Source organism: Gopherus flavomarginatus, chromosome 3 (assembly GCF_025201925.1).
Source record: "Gopherus flavomarginatus isolate rGopFla2 chromosome 3, rGopFla2.mat.asm, whole genome shotgun sequence".
NCBI classification, from domain to species: Eukaryota; Metazoa; Chordata; order Testudines; family Testudinidae; genus Gopherus; species Gopherus flavomarginatus.
This window is the reverse complement of record NC_066619.1, coordinates 286303888-286327059: the sequence shown is the minus strand read 5'-3', so window position 1 is coordinate 286327059 and position 23172 is coordinate 286303888. Positions and strand designations below refer to the sequence as shown.

Sequence of the window (23172 nt, the reverse complement as noted above, 5' to 3'; positions counted from 1 at the left end):
TAAATGAGGAAAAGTTGAGGTGCCTTTGTTATTCTTTTGTTCCACTCTTTGTTTATATGAGGAATTCGCTAATGCAATATCAATGTCTTCCTTTTAAACAAACAAAACTTAAAAAAAATGGCAGTGGCTGTTGAAAATAGCAATTCCAGCCCTAGTTTGCACTGGGAAGACCGCAGCATTTGTTGCTCAATTTTATCCTACTTTTTCTACAGCAAGTTACAGTGGATCAGCATATCTGATTTGGGACAAATGAAGTAACAGCTGCCCAAATTGAGCTTGAGCACTCCTGAATTTGCAGGTGTTCAAATCTGGAAGGCAGGTGCTAGATTCCCTTTCTGAATATTATAGACTCATAGACTCACAGACTCTAGGACTGGAAGGGACCTCGAGAGGTCATCGAGTCCAGTCCCCTGCCCTCATGGCAGGACCAAATACTGTCTAGACCATCCCTGATAGACATTTATCTAACCTACTCTTAAATACCTCCAGAGATGGAGATTCCACAACTTCCCTAGGCAATTTATTCCAGTGTTTAACTACCCTGACAGTTAGGAACTTTTTCCTAATGTCCAACCTAAATCTCCCTTGCTGCAGTTTAAGCCCATTGCTTCTTGTTCTATCATTGGAGGCTAAGGTGAACAAGTTTTCTCCCTCCTCCTGATGACACCCTTTTAGATACCTGAAAACTGCTATCATGTCCCCTCTCAGTCTTCTCTTTTCCAAACTAAACAAACCCAATTCCTTCAGCCTTCCTTCATAGGTCATGTTCTCAAGACCTTTAAACATTCTTGTTGCTCTTCTCTGGACCCTCTCCAATTTCTCCACATCTTTCTTGAAATGCGGTGTCCAGAACTGGACACAATACTCCAGTTGAGGCCTAACCAGCGCAGAGTAAAGCGGAAGAATGACTTCTCGTGTCTTGTTTACAACACACCTGTTAATGCATCCCAGAATCACGTTTGCTTTTTTTGCAACAGTATCACACTGTTGACTCATATTAAGCTTGTGGTCCACTATGACCCCTAGATCTTTCTGCCATACTCCTTCCTAGACAGTCTCTTCCCATTCTGTATGTGTGAAACTGATTGTTCCTTCCTAAGTGGAGCACTTTGCATTTATCTTTATTGAACTTCATCCTGTTTACCTCAGACCATTTCTCCAATTTGTCCAGATCATTTTGAATTTTGACCCTGTCCTCCAAAGCAGTTGCAATCCCTCCCAGTTTGGTATCATCAGCAAACTTAATAAGCGTACTTTCTATGCCAACATCTAAATCGTTGATAAAGATATTGAACAGAGCCGGTCCCAAAACAGACCCCTGCGGAACCCCACTTGTTATACCTTTCCAGCAGGATTGGGAGCCATTAATAACTACTCTCTGAGTATGGTTATCCAGCCAGTTATGCACCCACCTTATAGTAGCCCCATCTAAATTGTACTTTAGTAGTTTATCTATAAGAATATCATGCGAGACTGTATCAAATGCCTTACTAAAGTCTAGGTATATCACATCCACCGCTTCTCCCATATCCACAAGGCTCGTTATCCTATCAAAGAATGTTATCCGATTAGTTTGACACGATTTGTTCTTTACAAATCCACGCTGGCTATTCCCTATCACATTACCACCTTCCAAGTGTTTGCAGATGATTTCTTTGATTACCTGCTCCATTATCTTCCCTGGCACAGAAGTTAAACTAACTGGCCTGTAGTTTCCTGGGTTGTTTTTATTTCCCTTTTTATAGATGGGCACTATATTTGCCCCCTTCCAGTCTTCTGGAATCTCCCCGTCTCCCATGATTTCCCAAAGATAATAGCTAGAGGCTCAGATACCTCCTCTATTAACTCCTTGAGTATTCTGGGATGCATTCCATCAGGCCCTGGTGACTTGCAGGCATCTAACTTTTCTAAGTGATTTTTTACTTGCTCTTTTTTTTTATCTTCTAAACCTACCCTCTTCCCGTAAGCATTCACTATACTAGACATTCCTTCAGACTTCTCAGTGAAGACCAAAACAAAGAAGTCATTAAGCATCTCTGCCATTTCCAAGTCTCCCGTTACTGTTTCCCCCTCCTCACTGAGCAGTGGGCCTACCCTGTCCTTGGTCTTCCTCTTGCTTCTAATGTATTGATAAAAAGTCTTCTTGTTTCCCTTTATTCCCATAGCTAGATTGAGCTCATTTTGTGCCTTTGCCTTTCTAATCTTGCCTCTGCATTCCTGTGTTATTTGTCTATATTCGTCCTTTGTGATCTGACCTAGTTTCCATTTTTTATATGACGCCTTTTTATTTTGTAGGTCATGCAAGATCTCGTGGCTAAGCCAAGGTGGTCTTTTGCCACATTTTCTATCTTTCCTAACCATCGGAATAGCTTGCTTTTGGGCCCTTAATAGCGTCCCTTTTGAAAAACTGCCAACTCTCCTCAGTTGTTTTTCCCCTCTGTGTTGATTCCCATGGGACCTTACCTATCAGCTCTCTGAGCTTACCAAAATCCGCCTTCCTGAAATCCATTGTCTCTATTTTGCTGTACTCCCTTCTACCCTTCCTTAGAATTGCAAACTATGATTTCATGATCACTTTCACCCAAGCTTCCTTCTACTTTCAAATTCTCAATGAGTTCCTCCCTATTTGTTAAAATCAAGTCTAGAACAGCTTCCCCCCCAGTAGCTTTTTCAACTTTCTGAAATAAAAAGTTGTCTGCAATGCAGTCCAGGAAGTTATTGGATAGTCTGTGCCCCTCGGTGTTATTTTCCCAACATATATCTGGATAGTTGAAGTCCCTCATCACCACCAAATCTTGGGCTTTGGATGATTTTGTCAGTTGTTTGAAAAAAGCCTCATCCACCTCTTCCACCTGATTAGGTGGCCTGTAGTAGACTCCCAGCACGACATCACCCGTGTTTTTTACCCCTTTTAGCCTAACCCAGAGACTCTCAACACTTCCGTCTCCTATGTCTATCTCCACCTCAGTCCAAGTGTGTACATTTTTAATATATAAGGCAACACCTCCTCCTTTTTTCCCCTGTCTATCCTTCCTGATCAAACTATACCCATCCACACCAACATTCCAGTCGCGTGTATTATCCCACCAAGTTTCAGTAATGCCAACAATGTCATAGTTGTATTTATTTATTAGCACTTCCAGTTCTTCCTGCTTATTACCCATACTTCTTGCATTTGTATATAGGCATCTAAGATACTGGTTTGATCTTGTCTCCCAGCTTTGCCCTGACCCTCCTTTCTCTCTGCCATTATAGCCTGTGCTCCCTCCTGTTTCCAACTCATCTCCCAGGTCTTGTTCCCCACTCTACCTGTGGGGTTTGCTCACCTGTCCCCGTCGAACCTAGTTTAAAGCCCTCCTTACTAGGTTAGCCAGTCTGTGCGCAAATAAGGCCTTTCCCCTTCTCGAAAGGTGAACGTCATCTGTGCCTAGCAGTCCTTCCTCGAATAGCATCTCGTGGTTGAGGAAGCCAAAGCCCTCCTGGTGACACCATCTTCACAGCCAGGCATTCACCTCCACGATGCATCTGTCTCTGCCCGGGCCCCTACCTTCGACAGGAAGAATCGAAGAGAATACCACCTGCGCTCCAAACTCCTTAACCCGTACTCCCAGAGCCCTGTAGTCGCTCTTGATCCGCTCAGTGTCACACCTCACAGTATCATTTGTGCCCACATGGATGAATAGCATGGGGTAGTAGTCAGAAGGCTGGATAATCCTGAACAATGCCTCTGTAGCATCTCTGATACGGGCCCCTGGCACGCAGCATACCTCCCGGGATGAATGGTCAGGGCGACAGATGGGTGTCTCCGTCCCCCTCAGCAGAGAGTCTCCAACCACCACTACCCTATGTTTCTTATTATCAGTGGTGGCAGCAGACCTCCCAGCCTTAGGGATACGAGGCTTCCCCTCCTTAACTGTTGGGCGTGATTCCTTCTCTCCTGTATCAAGAAGAGCATAACGGTTATCTATTACCACAGCAGGAGAGTTCGCAGCAGGGGTGGAGCACTGCCTGCTGCCAGAAGTAACCAGCTGCCAGTGTCCACCCTGAGCCATCTCCTCCTCCACTGGTGTGTCAGATACACCCTGAGCCATCTCCTCCTCCCCTGGTACGTCAGTAGTCCTGTGAACTGGGACAGCTACGTCAGCTGTCTCCACATGAATACTGTCCAGGAATTGCTCATGGATACGGATATTCCTCAGCCTAGCCACCTCCTCCTGTAGCTCTCCCACCTGCTGCCTGAGAGACTCCACCAGTAGGCACCTTTCACATTGGATGCCACCCCCAGCCTGGATATCAGTAAGTGGAAATTGCAAGTTACAGTCTCTGCAAAACCGCACCAGAATCTGGGTAGAAGCATCCATGCTCTGGTGCTCTGTCTGGCTACAGGCGCAGGTGGAGGAGACAGAAGCAATGCTGCCACAGGTATTGCGGGTCCTCCTCACCATCGTAAGACTCCCTCTGTCAAACTCTCTCAAATTCCCGTCTGCAACTCCCTGTCAGCTCTGCTCTGCTTTAAACAGAAAGGTTTTGGATGTGGCTTAGTTTATAGGTTCAGGGGACCGATGGGTCACAGATGAGACCGACAAGGGAGCCCCACTCATTTCCTACTCCCCTTCCAAACTCCCTTGCCAAACTCCCTGTTAGCAGCTCCTGTTAGCTAAATCTGGAAAGGAAAAGTCAATTTCTGCTTCCATGGCTGTCATAAACAGATGGTTAAGGGTTAATGTCTCTTTTACCTGTAAAGGATTAAGAAGCTCAATGAACCTGGCTGACACCTGACCAGAGGACCAATGGGGGGACAAGATACTTTCAAATCTTGGTGAGGGGAAGTCTTTGTTTGTGCTGTTTTTTTGTTCGTTGTTTGCTCTTGGGGCTAAGAGGGGCCAGACGTGCAACGAGGTTCTCCACTCTTTCTGAAACAGTCTCTCATGTTCAAAACAGTAAGTACTAGCTAGAAAAGGTAGATTAGGCTTGTTTGTTTTTTTCTTAACTTACTAGTGTGTATTTTGCTGGAAGGAGTTTTACCTCTGTTTGCTGTAACTTGTATCTTAGGCTGCGGGGGAGGGAATCCCTCTAGTCTATGTAAGCTGAAGACCCTGTAAACATTTTCCATCTTGATTTTACAGAGATAATTTTTACTTTTTTCTTTCTTTAATTAAAAGCTTTCTTTTTTAAGAACCTGATTGATTTTTTTTTCCCTTTGTTTAAGACCCAAGGGAATTGGGTCTGAACTCACCAGGGATTGGTGGGGGGAAAGGGTGGGGGGGAAGGTTAATTCCTCTCTGTTTAAGGATCCAAGGAGTTTGGATCAGTTTATATCTCAGGGTAACCCAGGGAGGGGAATGTCTGGGAGGGGGAAAGGAGGGGGAATGGTTTATTTCTCTTCGTTTTAAGACCCAGGGGGTTTGGGTCTTGGGTTCCCCAGGGAGGATTTTGGAGGAACAGGAAGTGTGCCAAAACACTATACTTTTGGCTGGTGGTGGTGCTATCAGATCTAAGCTAGGAATTAAGCTTAGAAGGGTACATGCAGGTCCCCACTTTTTGAACACTAAAGTTCAAAGTGGGGAAAATACCTTGACAATGGCTCAGAAGTGGAAATCCTCCTATGTGCCTGGTACTGTATCTAAAGCTGCCCAGGTCCAGAGCCTCTTCTCCCTTCCTTTTCATTTTAACTTCTGGTGGGATCCAGGTACCTCCCTTGCTAGGCTTCAGATAGAGAGGTCCACTGTCCATATAGTCCACCCAATTCCTTCTTTGGGGGCTGCCAGGCGAGTTCACACCAGTATCCCTAATCCAGTCTTCTGAAGGGGATATCTGGGCCAAAGCCTTCTACTCCTTGGGCACACTTGTTCCCCATTCACAGTGCCACCACGCTCTAGCAGCCAGCTCTCCATCCACAGCAAGCTGCAGCTCTTGGGAATCTCCATATCAATTTCCCAGTTCCCTGGGCCCGTCCCCCTTGCTCCCACGTTCCTGGCAGGTCAGGATCTCTAGGCTGTAGGATCACTGGGAGGCATTCACGGACAAAGGTCTGTTCTTATGGGACGGACTCCGGCTGGGTAGGGAGGGAAATAGATTCTGGGATGGAGGGTGGCATAACTGATTAAAAGAGCTTTAAAGATGGAATTCAGGGGAGATGGGAGATGCTCACGTAATCTCCAGCTCTGATTTTAACATTTAGTGGGAGAAAAATCAAGTAAGAGCAGAAACAGGAATGGAGAAAGGAACAGCAGACGGTCGGAGAATGAACCACAAGAGGAAAGATAGTGTCCATAGGTAGGCAATGCTGGCAGTAGAGTGACTGTACCTAATCGGGTGAGGAATCTGGGTGAAGTCGAGCAGAAACAATTAAGATGCCTGTACACAAGGCAAGGAGCCTAGGAACAAAATGGAAGAACTAGATCTACTGGTGCAGGAAGTGAAACCAGATGTTACAGGGATGACAGAAACATGGTGGAGTAGTAGCCATGACTAGAGTACAGGTATTGAAGGATAAGTGCTGTTCAGGAAAGACAGAAATAAAAGGAAAGGAGATGCAGTCGGTAGAGCCCACACTTTCCTGGCTGTGAGAGCTGACAGATTTCTTTACCAAATAGTCACCAAACCAAGAAGAGGTGATGCCATTTTCGACTGAGTGTTGGTGAGTAGGGAGCACCACCAGAAAAGAACTGGTTGTAGGGGACAATTTTGGTTCGCGTGATCATGAGCTAAATCAGTTTCAACTAAACGGAAGGATAAACAAAACTAGGTCTGCAACTAGGGGCCTAGATTTCAAAAGGGGAAACCTTAAAATATTAAGGCAATTAACGAAGGGAATGGACTGGACTGAAGAACTCAAGGATCTGAAAGTGGGGGAGGCTTGGAATTACTTTCAGTCCAAGTTGCAGAAGCTCTCTGAAGCCTGCATCCCAAGCAAGGGGGAAAACTTCCTGGGGAAGGGTTGTGAACAAGCATCTCACACAGGTGATTAAGAGAAAGCAGAAATCCTACAAGGAATAGAAGATGGGATGGATCAGAAAGAAAAGCCACACCTTGTAGGTCAGAAAATGCAGGAATAACGTGAACTGTCAATAGTCAACCACAATCGGACCTTGCAAAGGAAATTAAAACCAACAGTAAACAATTCTATAGCCATATAAACACAAAGGAAATAAGAAAGGAAGGAGTGAGTTTGCCAAACACGGAGGATGAGGTGGAGAATAAAGATAATCTAGGCATGGCCCAACACCTAAACGAATACTGTGTGTCAGATTTTAAAAAGGGAAATGAGTTTTGGGGTAGTGGCAGCCTGGCTAATGGAAATGGGGATATGGACGTAGAAATGACCACCTTTGAGGTGGAAATCAAAGTCAAACAGCTTAAGGGGACCTAATTGTGGAGTCTAAATAATCCCCATCCACGACTATTCCAGGAACTTGCAACTACAAGCCCAATAGCAAGGATTTTTAATGAATCCATAAATGCAGTGGTTGTGCCCTGTGACTGGAGAATTGCTAACATCCTACCTAATTTTAAGAAAGGGAAAAAGTGACCCAGGAAACTACAGGCCTGTTAGTCTGACCTCAGTTGGATACATGGTTTTAGAACACATTTGGATAGAGAAAGTAATTAGGGACAGAGGTAAACAGTAATTGGGATAAAATACAACACAGTTCTACAAAAGGTAGATGATGCCAAACCAACCTGATCTCTTTCTTTGAGACGATAAGTGATTTTTTAGACAAAGGAAATGCAGTAGATCTCATCTATCTGGATTTCAGTGGCATTTAATACATTTTCACATGGGGAATTATTAGTAAAATTGGAGGAGATGGGGATTAATGTTGTTAGTCCCTATGTGCATGACTTTGCATTTGGACTATTGAATTTCATCCCAGCGAACTCTGCAATGGGCAGATAAAGGGGCAGAACGTTTTGCCACATTGTTTCTGGGGATCTTGGTCCCCTGCTCGCAACAGAATCCGTGCAGCAGAACTGAGCTCAGAAAGTGGCTTTGATTCTCCACTGAGACAATAACATTCTTTTATCCAGGAAATATCGTCACCTGACTCAAAATCCTCAAGGAAGAAGAATTTCCAAGGCATGCAGAAGACTCACTCTGCTGTCAAGACACAGTCATGCTGGCTTTGGAACTGAGCTATTCCTTTGAAAAGCAAGGGCCAGGTTCTGTTCTCACACCAATCTCATTCTATTGTCTTGAGTTACTCCTGTGTATGAGAGACCAGAATCAGACCCCGAGAGTATAAACCCAGCTCAGGATTCTTTTCCCCATCTAATTGCAGCCTGGCCTGAGCATTGCAGCCTTAAGAAGTGTGTCATGACATTGTCCCCTCCAAAAATCATGGGGAAGCTTTTAATGGCCTTCTGGCAATTGGGGCAGGTTCTGGGCAGGTTGGGCATAGCTGAGAGGAGTGTCAGCCCAATTTAGAATATTTTTTTTCCTGTCAAAGGTGTCTGAAATGGGCAATTCTTTGTTTATTGGGCAGTTTTTGGTACCTGTGCTGTCTACTTCACTTGCTGTTCTGTTTTACTTTCATATGGACACAATAGCAAAAATATGTGAGTATTTTAAAGAACTCCGACCCCCTGCCTGTCATCTCAGAGCTTAGTTAATGCTGAAATGGAGAAGCAATTAACCATTGGAACAACTTACTGAGCAATGTGGTGGATTCTCCATCTCTCAACATCTTTAAATCAAGATTGAATGGCTTTTTAGAATTCATGCTGTAGTTCAACCACAAGCTATGGGCTTGATGCATGAGTAACTGAGTGACAATCTCTCGCTGGTGTTATACAGGAGGACAGACTAGATTATCACAATGGTCCCTTCTAGCCCTGGAATCTACGTAACACGCATTACTAATAGCAGGGCAACTCACCCAGGGCCAGGCTGCCTTGGGCAAGTGGTAACTGCCTACAGCATTTCACATCTAGGTCAACAATTTAAATCTACTCCAGCTGGTAATGGCTGAAGGTTGTTGCCAGCTGGTTGCTGTTCATCATCTTCTGTAGAGAGAATCATGTGGTCCCGGTAGAGAGGGGCCCCCAAACCACCACCATTATTGGTAGCTTATTGGTTAAGAACTGAGTGGGTCTCAGAGATGGAGCAACCCCATCTCCAGTGAGGAGGGAGGGTGTTGGTAAAGGTCCATCGGCAGAGCTACTTGCTGTAGACGTCAGTCCTCAGGGCTGTCATCTTTCTCCTGTAATAAATGCCCTTGGAAATAAATATTACACAGCTTTGAAGGAAGAGCAACCTGAGATGCAGAAAAACAACCAATTGGATCCTTCCAAGGAAGTGACAGTTTTGAGAGGGACTGCTCTTGTTGGGGTGGAAGGGACAGACATGTTTTGATACGTGGCACAGGGATAGGAGAATTCGAACAGCTTTTGAAGCCGGTCTCCCAGCTGAGCCTGAATTTATCTCCTCGGTGGCTGAAACATATTTTGTAACATACCTTGCTTACCACATACAACTGGATGTGTTAAGTGTATATATAGATGGTTCTGACATCATCATAACATCTGATCAAAAGGTGCAAAAATTAGAAATTCAAGTCAAGCAAATAATTATTTATTGGGTGATTATGAAACAATAACTCCATGATTGTAGAACTGATTGATGAAATTTGTTTTTTAATTGTTCACTTTATTAATGTAACTTCATAAGTAAATTTTTATGAATGAAACAACATTCTTTCATAAAACTGGTTACCCCAAGAACTGGCTAATTGACAATGAAGATGCTTGTTAAGAGCCAGAGCTGTTCAGTTGTTGGGATAGATATACGTATTACATTATATACTAATGTTAGATGTGTAGAAAGCGTGAATAGAAAGGAGTAGTTAAATGATTGGATGTGTGCCTGCCTTCTTAGCCTTGCTGTAAATTGTTAGAGTAATTTCTGTAACTAACTCAAGGACAGAAACACTAATTATCTGAGGCCTAGAGAAACAAGACAGAAAGTCTGTACCAGAGGGTGATAAGGACTTTGTGTCATAACTTTCCTACTCAGATCTGAACCTTAGAGTTCAGAACATGAGAAGCTAACATGAAACCTCCAAACTTAATTACCAGCTTGGATCTGATATCGCTGCCACCAGCCAGAATTCCAGTGTCTGGCTCACTCTGGTCTGCCCAAAACCTTCCTTGGGGAACCCCCAAGACTCAGATGCCCTGAGTCTCACCACAAAGGGAAATAACCCACTTCCCTTCTCCCTCTTCCCCTCCAGGTATTCCCTCTCTGGGTTCCTGGAGAGATATACAGATTCAAGCTCCGTGAATCTAAACAAAGGGATTCCACCCTCTTTACCTCCTCCCAGATTTCCCCACCCTGGGTACTCTAGGAGATTTCCTGCTTCAAGTCCTTGAAACACAAGTACCGAGAGATCAAATCTCTCTCCCCCCTCACCCAGAGGCTATGCAAAGTCAGGCTTAGTAAATCTAACACAAAGAGATTTTCCCCCTCCCTTCGTTTCTTAGCCTTAACCAGTGAAAAACACTCAAACAAGTCCTAAAAAGAAAGCTTTATATAAAAAGAAAGAAAAATGACATAAAATTGGTCTCTGTATCAAGGTGACAATATACAGGGTCAATTGCTTAAAGGAAAAAATGAATAAACAGCCTTATCCAAAAAGAATACAATTTAACACATTCCAGCAACTACACACATGTAAATACAAAAAAACAATATAAACCTATTGTCTTACTATCCTTATACTTACAACTTGGAAACAGAAGATTAGAAAGCCTGGAGATAGAAAGATCACTCTCAGAGCCGAGAGGGTTACCGAACCAAGACAAAGAACAAAGAACTCACACCCAAAACTTCCCTCCACCCAGATTTGAAAAAGTCTTGTTTCCTGATTGGTCCTCTGGTCAGGTGTTTGGTTCCCTTTGTTAACCCTTTACAGGTAAAAGAACATTAACCCTTAGCTATCTGTTTATTACACTTTGGGAAACAGTGTTGTTTTACCACTAACCCTTTCATCCCTTGGAATTTGGATTGTGCCTATGTAAATCTTGTAGTCATGTTCTTTAGCAATGTGAAGGGGGAGAGAAAACAGGATGACATGTAAATCATTTAACTACTCCTTTCTATTCACGCTTTCTACACATCTAACATTAGTATATAATGTAATATGTATATCTATCCCAACAACTGAAAAGCTTACAAAAAGGATGGGTGAGATGGGAGACTTTGGAGGGTAACGTTCTACTGCCAACATGGAAGGTCATCGGTGCAGGCCCAACAGAGACCCAGCTTGTCCTTCTGCCTGGCTTTCCTGGCCAGTTACCGCCATCAGCTACGAAACCAAGCTGCAAAATCAAGCCAGGAACTCAAGCTATGGTCAGGACTGGTAAACATGCAGCAGCTGCAGAACATCTGATGGATATGTGTGTGTGTGTGTGTGTAGGTATTAGGTATAATGTGTGTGTATAAGGATTAAGATATTAGTTATTGGTCATAAATCAAATTGTTATCATAATAAATGTGGCATCTTTGTCTTGCTCCCTGACAAGATCCTGTGTAGTTTTATCTGTACAACATGATCCAAGGAATTATTCAGTGACAGACCTGGAAACATACAAATGACAGAGCCAACTGCACTGAGTGGCATAAGGGCAGCTGTCTATGCTAAAGCCAGAAATATCACACCAAGACAAAGCGTCGCTGCAATGCACATGCCATGTGGCCCCCTCCAGTGCCCAGGGCTCCTCATCGGCAGGTGGCGGGGAAATATTCTAGCTTGGAAATTAAGGTGGCTTTCTGAGCTGCTGGGACCTGCATGTCACAGCCCAGCCTGTCTATGGGCCTGCTTACAAATCCACCTAGAAGGCAGAGTGCAGTTGGAATCATTCCACGACTTCAGCTCCATTGAGCGGGTCTCAACACAGTCTTCGCTGCCTTCTGTCTCCTGATGCCAGTTGTCTGGCTGATTCTCCTCCCAGAACCTACAGATCAGAGTGTTAATGTCTCAGTGGAGAACCACAGCCAGTTCCTGAGCTCAGTTCTGCTCTGTGGACTCTGTTGTTGGCAGGGGAACAAGACACCCAGCAGTGACGTTGTGAAGCGATGCACCCCCGGCCACCCCTCAGAGTTCTCCACAGCTCTTGTGGCCATGGTAACAAAGGGCTTCTGATGGCCGGGGATAGCAACTGCTCTGCGCCTGACAGGCCAGCAAAGAGCCAAAGTCAGTGTGTGGCTCCAAATGCTGAGCAGCAGCAACTCAGATCTCAGTGCCCAGAACCAGAGCAGGTGGCACAGCACGTCCCAGGCACCCCCGAGATGGGAACGCAGGAACGGGAAGAGAGGGCAGCGGGGGTCAGTCAGTAACTTCTCCCTGGTCCTGCTTATGGGCCTTGCCCACAGCCCACTGAGGTCACTGCACCGACTGCAGCTGGCTCCTGTCATGCCCCCGGCCCCACAGCCTCCCCTTGCCCAGCCCGACAGAGGGGAGAGCGCAGGGCAATCCCAAGGAGAGCGGGAACCTGCCGCTCACTCCAGACTCCCCTGGCTGTACTGAGTTGACTTGGGGCCAGATCCTCAGCTGGTGTAAATCCCTGTGGTTCATTCAAGTCAATGTCGAGTTACCCCAGGGGAGGCTCTGGCCCTGGGTCTCAGTGGGCACTGAACACACACTCCGTGTTTAGGCTCCTGCTCTAAGCAAAGGGGCATTAGCAGAAATTCCTGAGAGGATTCACTGCTGTCGTGGCAGCACCCGGGGGCCTCCCTCAGGATCGGGCCCGCTGTGCTGGGTGCTGCATAGACTCAAGGGGCCGTACAGACCCTGCCTGAAAGAGCTTGTGACCAAACATGTAATAAATACTCACTTCTCTCAAGCTTTACTCACCCCCTGCTTGCGTCTGCTCTGTATTCTGTGCCATCCGCCCAGCGCCAGCTGCCTTCTGTCTCCCGGTCGATGAGTCCAATCCAGTAATTTTGTCCCTTGGTCTCCTTGGTGAGAAACTCCTGCACAACACAGTTTGCAGCATGTCCAGGTCACCCAAGAGAGGCTGCAGGATGCAGCCGCAGCTGCCTGGGCAGGACAGATTTTAGGGAAGAGGAAAGGGCGTCTGGCGGTGTGATCAGGGCACTGGGCATTGGGAGACGCGGTGTCCTGCCCCCAACACTGACAGTGACTAGCTGGGAGACCCCAACGAAGCCCTGGAGCAGCTCTGTGTGTGTGTCTGCATCTGTATCTGCCTGGGACTAACAGCAGCGACCTGTCTCAGAACACTCCCCCCACGGCCCCCTCAGAGCTGGTCATCGGCAGGTACTGACGGGCACCTCAGAGTTCACACCAGCGCCCTGCCTTTGCAGGAGGCAAAGCTCGGAGCGCAGAACCGGGTGTAAAGTCTGGCCCTGTTGGAGGGTGGGATTTTCCTCCTCAGAAAGTGCCGCAGAGGCCTGGGTGAGGGCTACAGTGGGCACGTGTGGAGAGAGGAGTCTCTGAGAGGTGCATGGCCCCTTGCACACAAGGCTTCCAGAAACAGGCTTCTAGATTGTCCAGCAGGAGCTCAGGCCTGGGGAGAGGGATCAAAGGGGTCCTCACTGGGAAAGGTGATTGGGTTTGCAGGAAATGCTACATTGGAAGTAGGGAAAATCAGAAATGAGCCTGACCCAAATCCCCTTCCCCCGGCACCCCAGACTCTGGGAAGTCCAGATCTTGGCTCTGTTCCTCTGCCGCATCTCTGCTTTTAAACTGATGGGTTAATCCTCTGAGTCAGGCACAAAGGCTTGACATCCTCTCCAATGGTTTGCAACCTCAGCTGCCAACTTCTACCTCCCTCTGGTGTGAAGCAAGGCCCTGACCCATCATCCAAACCCCTAGGAGGTTCCTGCACTCACCTGTTCTGCCTGGGAGGAGACAGAGGTCAGGTGCGAGTCCTGAGACACACAAAACCGCTCGGCCTCTTCCCACGACTTCCTTCCTTGCGAAAAGTAATAGAGGTTCCCGCCATAAAACCTCCAGCCCCTGGAGAGCTTTGTCAGCACATCACCTAGGAGCAGAGACTGAGGTGAGACGCCCGGGTTAAAGTCACAGGGACACACGCAGGGAGCTCAGGGTTACTAGTACTGCATTTCCCCTGCCCTTCAGCTGCCCCCAGCCAAGGGAACTTCTGAATCCTGATTCTCCAGCATCACAATAAGTAACTTTCATGGCCTAAGGAAGGATCCCAAAGAGCGCTGGAGAAAGCTGACATCAGAGGGTCACTGCCCCAGCACTGAAATGCAGCTGCATCTGGGCTGGAGCATGGGCGCCGGTCCCAGTGCAGAGCAGCACAGCTGTAATGGCAAAGGGGAGACTCACTGTTCAGCTGAGCTGGCAGGGAGAGTTCAGGAGGGGGATGTAGCTGCCCAAGGTGGAATATCTCCCGGTTCAGTATCAACAATTTTCATGGATCATAAGTGGTGAAGGTCTCGGGTCTTTTCACTTTGGCACTTCCCCGAACACCCTGCCGGGGACGCTGGCTCAGGCGTGGTTCTGAAAGTAACGCCCCATACGCTGAAATGCCAGGAGCACTTTTTGCCTGTGACCTGATGGGTTTGGAGCGTCTAAGAAGAGCTGACAGCCTGGTGCTCCCATTAGGCTAACGAGGCCTAGGGTGTAATTTAACTCCACACTGATCACCACGGTGTGGGCACAGGTGCAGCCACCAGTGATTTTCAATGGAAGAGAACTCGGGGCTGGAGAAAGTCGCTGCGTTGTCAGCCTGGGAGCCTGAAATCCTCCGTTCATCCTCAGCACCAGCAGAAAAGGCACCTGCCAGCACTGCAGCTAGTACTTACTGCAGCAATCTTTGACTGCTGGTCGCGCTGCACTGATGTCCAGCCGGATCTTGATCTGCACTGGATCTGCACTGACATTACCCAGCACGTCTTTCAGCATCTGGACTCCTGCCTGTGCTTCAGCCAATAGCTGCACACCTAGAAGAAAGTCACAGCAATGTCAGTGGAGATGCAGAACACTTGATTATCAGCACGTGCAGTACAGCCGCACCTGCAGGCCCCTGTGTGCCAGGCGCTGTACAGACAGTAGGGGACAGTCCCTGCTCTCAACAGCTCACAGTCAAAATAGACGCAAGGTGGGAGAAATAAAGGATGATTTTACAGATGGGGAACTGAGGTGCAGGGAGAGGTGCCCAAGTTCACACAGGAAGTTTGCAGCAGAGCTGGGAATTGACCCCAGGGCTCCTGAATTCTAGCCCTGTCCCCTCAATCTCCCCAGCCACCTCTTCCCAATCGCTCCCCTCCTTGTGAGCTGTGAGTGGGTCCCCTGCAGCATGGGGCAGACCTGGGGGTGCAAGAACATCCGTGGCCCCGAGCCCTGGCCCTGAGCTCCAGGCTGGGATTTTGAACAGCCCAGCGTTCAGGCGAGTTCTGTGCCAGGGTTCAGTTCAGGCCCATTTTCTGACTGGACGCTGAATAACCTGATCCATGGACGGGTTTGTATGTGCAGCCCTGGGCCAGACAGACACAGACAGTTGTGAGACGTGGCCACAAGGGGGCGCTCTGCCTCCAGCAATGGGACTGTGGCCGGAACCCAAATTATTGGAGCTGCACAGGGAGGGCTCAGGGACTGGGGGGCAAATTGAGACCCACGAGTGCAGCTCCACTGACGTCCTGCCTACACCAGGGTCTGAATTCGGCCCTGTGTGTCTCATGAGCTGCATCCGTCTTTCCCCCAATGCAACCCTGACAATACAGGGGCCAAGGCGAAAACTACGGAGCGAAGGGAGCAACAGTGAAAGGACGGAAGATGTTGACCACTAGGCATCCTGCGTAGGAGCATGGGGCGGATGCAGCCAGCCTGCCACTGCCAGGAAGGGAGCTAGGAGGGAGCCTGGAGCAGCCACCCATCCCTGGGAACGGAGCCTCTGTTGGCAGAGGAAGGTGCAGAGCAGCAGCTCGTTAGACAGGGGATGGGACCACCTGGCAGGGAAGTGTATGGAGGGGAGTAGGAGGATGCCCGGCACCCACCATCCCTGTAGGCAGGAGAGTACTCAGCTTCCAGGCCAAGGGAGGGGAACTGACCCTGATGCCTAAGACCCTCGTCCTGCGACTTACTGTCCGATCCCTTTGCTGACACGTCCGAGGCGTTGTCAGGCTGCAGAGAGACCTGGAGCTTCTGCACCGCTTCTTCAACCACTTGCAGCTTGCTCTGTGCCCGGAGATCTAGAAATCACATGTCTACAGGTCAGAGACTGAACCAAACTGCGGCTGGAGACCAGCCACGCCCAGAGAAGGAACATTCTCTGAGTGCAAGGCTGTTCTCTATGACGTCTTTTATTTTAATCTTGGAAAGCTTCCCTCCCGAGCAGGGACACCAGCACAGCCAAGGCCCCATTCGGGGCTCTCTTCTGGTGTATGTTACACCGTCTTAATGCAGGGAGTCAGCTCCTTGGAGCAGGGAGCTACAAACTGCAGCATAACAGATTGAGATTAAATCTCAGGAAAAACATCACAGGCCACAGAATCTCACCCACCCACTCCTGTAATAGGCTCATAACCTCTGACTGAGTTACTGAAGTCCTCAAATCAAGATCTAAAGACTTCAAGTCACAGAGAATCCATCATTTACACTAGTTCAAACCTGCAAGTGACCCGTGCCCCAGGCTGCAGAGGACGTGGGGAAATCTGATGTGGGGAAAATTCCTTCCTGACCCCATTGAAAGGTGGATAAGGACCCAGTTAAATGGGAGACTACAACAGGTCATGCTCAAAGGTGAACTGTCAGGCTGGAAGGAGGCTACTAGTGGAGATCCTCAGAGATCACTCTTGGGACAAATTTTATTTAATGTTTTTATTAAAGACTTTGTCACAAAAATGGGAGTGCGCTAATGAAATCAGCAGATGACACAGAGTTGAGAGGTGTTGCCAGCGTGGAGGAGGACCAGAATATCATACGAGTATAGCTGGATGGCCTTGACCCCTGGAGTAGTAGAAATGGGATGAAATTCAGTAGTGCAAAGTGCAAGGTCATGCACATAGGGATTAACAGCAATATTAATCCCCATCTACTCCAATTTGACTCATAATTTCCCATTTGGAACTGTATCAAATGCCCTGAAATCCAGATAGATGAGATCTACTGCATTTCCTTTGTCTAAAAAATCAGTTATCTTCTCAAAGAAAGACAATGTTGGTCTGGCATGATCTACCTTTTGTAAAACCCTGTTGTATTTTATCCCATTTACCGTTAACCTCTATGCCCTAACTACTTTCTCTTTCTGAATTTGTTCAAGGACCTAGCATACAACTGATGTCAAACTAAAAGGTCTGCAGTTTCCCGGATCACTTTTTTCCTGTTTCTAAAATATAGGAACTCCATTAGCAATTCTCCAGTCATAGGGCCTGACTCCTGAGTTTATGGATTCACTAAAAATCCTTGCAGGTGGACTTGCAACTTCAGGTGCCAGTTCCTTTAATATTCTTGGATGTAGATTATCCAGGACCCCCAGTTTGGTCCTATTAAGCTGTTCGAGCTTGTCTTCCTCCTCAGATGTGAGAATTTTTTCTTCCATACCCTTGTTCCTATTAGCCAGCCTGCCACTAGTCCTAAAGTCCTCATTCCATTTATTAAAAATGGAGGCAAAGTATTTGCTTAGTCATTTGCCCATGCCTAGATTATCTTCTATCTCCAACACATCCTCCATGACCTTTCTGACCTCCAGGATGTGGCTTTTCTTCCTGATCCATCCCATTTTCCATTCCTTGTAGGATTTCTACTTTCTCTTAATCACCTGTGTGAGACGCTTGTTCATCCAGTCTGGTCTGCAACCCTTCCCCAGGAAGCTTTTCCCCTTGCTTGGGATGCAGACTTCAGAGAGCTTCTGCAACTTGGACTGAAAATAATTCCAAACCTCCCCCACTTTCAGATCCTTGAGTCCTTCCGCCCAGTCCATTCCCCTAGTTAATTGCCTTAATATTTTTAAGTTTCCAATTTTGAAATCAAGGCCCTACTTGCAGACCATAGATCCAGGGGGTCAGTAGCAGACCCCAAGCACTATCTCAGGGGGAGACTGTGGTAGCTTTCTTCCCCAAAGTGATTTTGACCCAAACAGTCTTTCATTTATCTGTTGCAGCACTTTCAATTTCTTTACAGTCAGTCTATCTCCTCATCAATATGCAACGCTACTGCACCAGCTTCACCTTCATTTCTGTCTTTCCTGAACAGCACATACTCTCCATTGTCTGTACGCCAATCCTGGCTACTATTCCACCATGTTTCTGTTATCCCCATAACATTTGGTTTCACTTCCTGCACCAGTAGGTCTAGTTCCTCCATTTTGTCTCCCAGGCTTCTTGCATTGGTGCATAGACACCTTAGTTGTTTCCGCTCGGCTTCGCCAGGGCTCCTCACGTGATTAGGCACAGTCATGCTACTGCCAGTATCACCTACTACTTGGTTGTTAGCATCATTGGTTTGGGAACTGTTTTTCCTCTTGATGTCCGTTCTCTTTCCCTCTGCTGTTCCTTTCTCCATTGCTGTGTCTGCTCTTACTTGATTTTCTCCTGCTCAATATTAGAATCAGAAGTGGAGGTTACATGAGCATCTCTCAGCTGTCTCCCCTGAATTCCAAGCTTAAAGCTCTTTTAACTAGTTGTGCCACCCTTCATCCCAGAATCTATTTCCCGTCCTACTCAGGGGGAGTCCATCCCATGAGAAGAGTCCTTTGTCCGTGAATGCCTCCCAGTGGTCGAACATCCCTGAGATCCTTATAGCGGCACGGCCTGAGCCTGAATTGATCATCATCATCTTGTTTGACCTCCATTCTCCTCTAAGGACAGGTAGAATACCACTGAAGATCACCTGAGCCTCTATTTCTTTAAGTGTATTTCCCAGCCTGGCATCATCTCCCTTGATCCATTCCAGCAAGAATCTAGCAGTATCATTTGTTCCCACATGAAGGACAATCAGTGGATTCCTTCCTGCTCCCATTAGGATCCTCTTCAGCATCAGGTCCACATCCCATATCTTAGCTCTGGCAGACAGCTCATCCTTCTGTTCCCTGGATCAGCTCTGGTGCCAGGTCTGTCCATTCTTCTTAGTAAGAAGTCACCAATCATGTAGACCTGCCTCTTCCTGGTGTTGGTGCCATTCTCCAGCCTTCCTCCCGTTCCTTCTGAATGCAAGTCCTCTTACCTTTTGTTCTTCCTTGTGATCTACTGCAAGCCATCCTCTGTCCTCCTGGGGCTCTGAACTCTGGGTATGTACGTTCTCTTCCCAGTTAAGAGGGGGAGGGACAGCTCAGTGGTTTGAGTGCTGGTTTGCTAAATGCAGCGTTGAGAGTTCAATCCTTGAGGGGGCCATTTAAGTAACTGGGGTAAAAATCTGGGGATTAGCCCTGTTTTGAGCAGGGGGTTGGATTAGATGACCTCCTAAGGTCCTTTCCCACCCCAATATTCTATGATTCTTGTAGGACTAGCTACGCTTCTCTTCTTCCTGGCCCTCTGTAGCCAGGGCTCTTCTCTCTCCAGGACAAGCAGGGAACCTCACTACCTTTCAGAATAGCTCGTACAGAGAATTAGTCTGGCTGCAGGAGTGTTCCTCTATGGCCTTAGTGAAGGAAGAAATAAACACAGTTGTGATACTGGGAAACCGGAGTGTCTAAGGAAATTGCTTGTGTGACTTGTGGTTGGCCAGTGTGGTAAAAACCAAAGTCCTCTCTGTCTGGCTGGTTTGGTTTGCCTTAGAGGTGGAAAAACCCCAGCCTTGGGTGCTAACTGCCCTGCTCCAAGCAATTTGTCCTGAACTGGTCTCACCCAAAGCCAGCATTGTTACACCTCCTAACTAGGGAAGCCCTTCCCCTGATCTCATGTGCTCACAGGCTCTGCATCTCTCAGTGCACGGCCTGCACCAGCCTTTGCAAGCCAGCAAACTCTCCAGAACCCACTTGCCAGAGGCGACGCATAGGGGGTGTGTGCAGGGTGAAGCACCACCCAGATTTCTGGTTGGCATGCCAGGGGGGAGGAGGAAGAAGGGCTGTGTCCTTCCCTAATGATGCTGACCTCCGGCATGCTCTGCCCCATCCCTGGCAGCCGGGCCCAGGTAGGGAGCGGAGGGGGCAGGACCAGACGCTTCTCATGTTGGCCTCTCAGGGTCACTGCTCTGTGCAGTGCGGCAGCTGCCTGAGAGAGCCTGGTGGGGAGGTGGTGGGGGCTACCCCATCAAGGCCAGGCTACCAGGGACAGGGTTCGAGCAAGCTGGACTCCCCTCTCTCCCCGGCACTTTTCCAGCTCACTCGGCCCCTGTCCCCAGCAGCAGGGCCCTGGTGGGAGTGTCCCGGCCCTGCGCCCCCAGGAAGGCTCTCAGGCAGCTGTTGCCCTGCACGGAGCAGTGACCTGGAGCAGCCGGCTTCAGCCACATGAGACGCGGCTCCCTCCTGCTCCTCGCCCAGGTCCGGCTGCCAGGGAGATTGGCCAAATGTGCTGGGGGGAGGCGTGGTGGGAGAAGGACAGAGCCCCCCACAGGTAACTCTGGTGGGGCGGGGAGTGCATGGTGGCCCTGGGCTGGGCGCAGGGGTTGCTGGGCAGAGGAGACATGTGGGGTGGTCACGTGGCCTTCCCTTTAGATTGTGGCCCCTCAGCACGGGGAGGCACCAGTCGTCTTTGCCACTCACTGCCCCTAAGGAACAGGGGCTTGTCTCCCCTCTCAGACTCATAGACTTTAAGGTCAGAAGGGACCATTATGATCATCTAGTCTGACCTCCTGCACAATGCAGGCCACAGAATCTCACCCATCCACTTCTGTAACAAACCCTTAACCTATGTAAGAGCTCTCCATTCCAGCTCCCTGTTTTCAGCGGTTTGCTGGCTCCAAGGCAAGGATTCTTTGGCAGAGCAGGGAATTAAACCCAGCAGTCTGAGCCCCCAGACAAGTGTCCGAACCACTGGGCCGTATGGTCTCTCCATAGGGCATTTCAATTGTGCCATGAGGACGCCAGGGGCTGAGGCTCATGCTGGTGATATGTGGAAAGGACCCAGCGTGACCCTTAGAGTGCAGGTAGAGCATGTGGGGCAGCCACATGTGATCTGAAGTCCCTGAACTGATGCTCAGGCAGGATGAAGCTCACCCAGACCATCCCTGACAGGTGGTTGTCTAACCTGGCCTTAAAAACCTCCCGTGATGGGGATTCCACAGCCTCCGCAGGTGACCTGTGCCAGTGCTGGACCATCGTTAGACTTAGAAAGCCTGTGCCAGTATCAAACCAGCAGGGCAAGATCTTACAACTCCATTCGAACTCCCTGGAGTAGGAGATTTATTTGGAGGGACAGACTGGAAACGCGGTCGATATTTTGCTGAAATGTGGAGGTGCCCCCTCCCCCCTCCCCCGAGTCGAGCCAGCTGGCCTGTATGGAAGTTGGCAAACGTTGGGCTTGGAGCTGCAGTTGAACTTACACAGAAGCGTCACAGCAAGGAGGGACGTGGCCAGGGCCAGACTCAGGAGGAGAAGGACAGCAGTGACGATGCCCCGCCCCCTGTGCTGCCAAGGGAATGATGTTTCGCAACAGTTTCCTTGAAGGAGAAGAAGAAACGTATCCATGGAAAGTTACAGCTCAAATGCCACTGACCGAGGAAACTCCACCCCCCAAATCTAATAACTGCTCAGCCTCCTGTTCCCCGACTGTGGTTAACAGCAACAGCGGAATGAGGCCAAATAAGGTCAGAACCGACCGGAACTCGAATGTGAAAAGCGACCCTCCCTAAATCAGGAGTGACTCTAGTGCCAGGCAGGCGTCCTGTGAGAGAGATCTGGGAGCAGGATTTCCCCCCTGCCTAAGCATTTCTTGAAAGGGAAGTTTAGGGCTTGTGAAGTCCAGGCCCAAAGGAGCATTTTTAAATGAGAAAAGGAACCTGAAACAACTTATGAAATATGAATACAACGAGGCAGTGAAATGAGGGGAAAATGATTCTTTGCAGGAGAAAAGTGGGGTTGACAGCAGCAGTGTGCTCAGAAGGGCCTTTCTACAGCATCCCTGTCTGATAACCCATCCCCAGGATGCTGGGCTCATCCCTGCAAGGCAGCCAAGGGGCGAATCACAGGGCAAAGCCCGAAGACTATGTCTCCCCTGCACATTAAAGGGAGAAGACTAGAGCTGCATTCGAGCCAGGATCTATGTGTAGACAGAAGTAAGTGTGCTCAGTGTGCTCTGGATTTGGTCTCCCCAGGGTGAACGGCAGCTGATTGGAGACACAAGACCATCAGATTCTCCTCTCCCTGAAAGTCTCAGTCTGCCCCACCCTCTCCCTCTCTGATCTGGGCCTCAGCCATTAGCTCGCGCCGCTCCCCCATGGGGTGTGGTTCCTGGAACCAGCAGACAACGCTCAAGAGGCCCAGATAATCCCCTTAGATTGCAGAAGTGGCGTCTCTCACGCTAACCAAAGAGTGAAGCTGCCTCTCACTAATGTACTCAGTTTACAGTTCTCAGCTTTTACAGTAAAGAGCTTCTCTGTCACCCAGTGCAGACTGCATTTTTCCCTTGTGTTTTCATAGAATCATAGAATCTCAGGGTGGGAAGGGACCTCAGGAGGTATCTAGTCCAATCCCCTGCTCAAAGCAGGACCAATCCCCAACTAAATCACCTCAACCAGGGCTTTGTCAAGCCTGACCTTAAAAACATCTAAGAAAGGAGATTCCACCACCTCCCTAGGTAACCCATTCCAGTGTTTCACCACCCTCCTAGTGAAAATGTTTTTCCTAAATGTGACGAACTGGGAAAGTTCTTAATGTTTTCTCTGAGTACTGTGTTGGTGCCTCAGTGTCCCCATGGCAGTTCTTAAGTATCTGGCAGAGCAAAGGGCCAGTGCACCTAAATGCCTGGCACTCTGTCTCCTAGCAACTGATGGCCTGGGCCCCTCCTCTGCAAAGGTGCCAGCTGAAGGTGTTGGAGACAAAGGGATCAGGTGACCTCCTGGCCCGGGAAAGGGGCTGAGGAGAGAGGAGGGGCGGGGAGGAGTTGTTAGTCTGGAGCTGGCTGGGGTCAAGGGTGGAGGGCAGACCTGGGGGTCTGGCTCGCTGCCCCCAGAATGGACCCAGCCGAGGGGTCCGGTTCGCTGTATCTACAAGCTCTGTTTTAGACCCTGTTCCTGTCATTGAATAAACCTCTGTTTTACTGGCTGGCTGAGAGTCACGTCTGACTGCAAAGTGGGGGTGCAGGACCCG

General features: G+C 48.5%; 2 protein-coding genes across 8 annotated transcripts in view; one reads left to right on the top strand and one right to left on the bottom strand.

Annotated features, from left to right (window-relative positions):
• Positions 1–23172, top strand: part of LOC127046421 (C-type lectin domain family 4 member F-like) — a 280381-nt gene that overhangs the window by 44644 nt on the left and 212565 nt on the right. The window lies entirely within an intron of this gene.
• LOC127046424 (C-type lectin domain family 4 member F-like) overlaps positions 9620–23172 on the bottom strand; it is a 134122-nt gene continuing 120569 nt past the window's right edge. For 2 of the 3 annotated variants that reach the window (XM_050943448.1, XM_050943450.1), the window contains 5 exons: positions 16040–16180; positions 14795–14932; positions 13853–14004; positions 12855–12973; positions 9620–11955 (listed from right to left, as the gene is read on the bottom strand). In XM_050943448.1, the coding sequence (XP_050799405.1) occupies positions 11793–11955; positions 12855–12973; positions 13853–14004; positions 14795–14932; positions 16040–16180 (713 nt within the window). In that variant the 3' untranslated portion in view covers positions 9620–11792. The remainder of the gene's footprint in view (positions 11956–12854; positions 12974–13852; positions 14005–14794; positions 14933–16039; positions 16181–23172) is intronic. The other variant, XM_050943449.1, reaches the window with a different exon arrangement.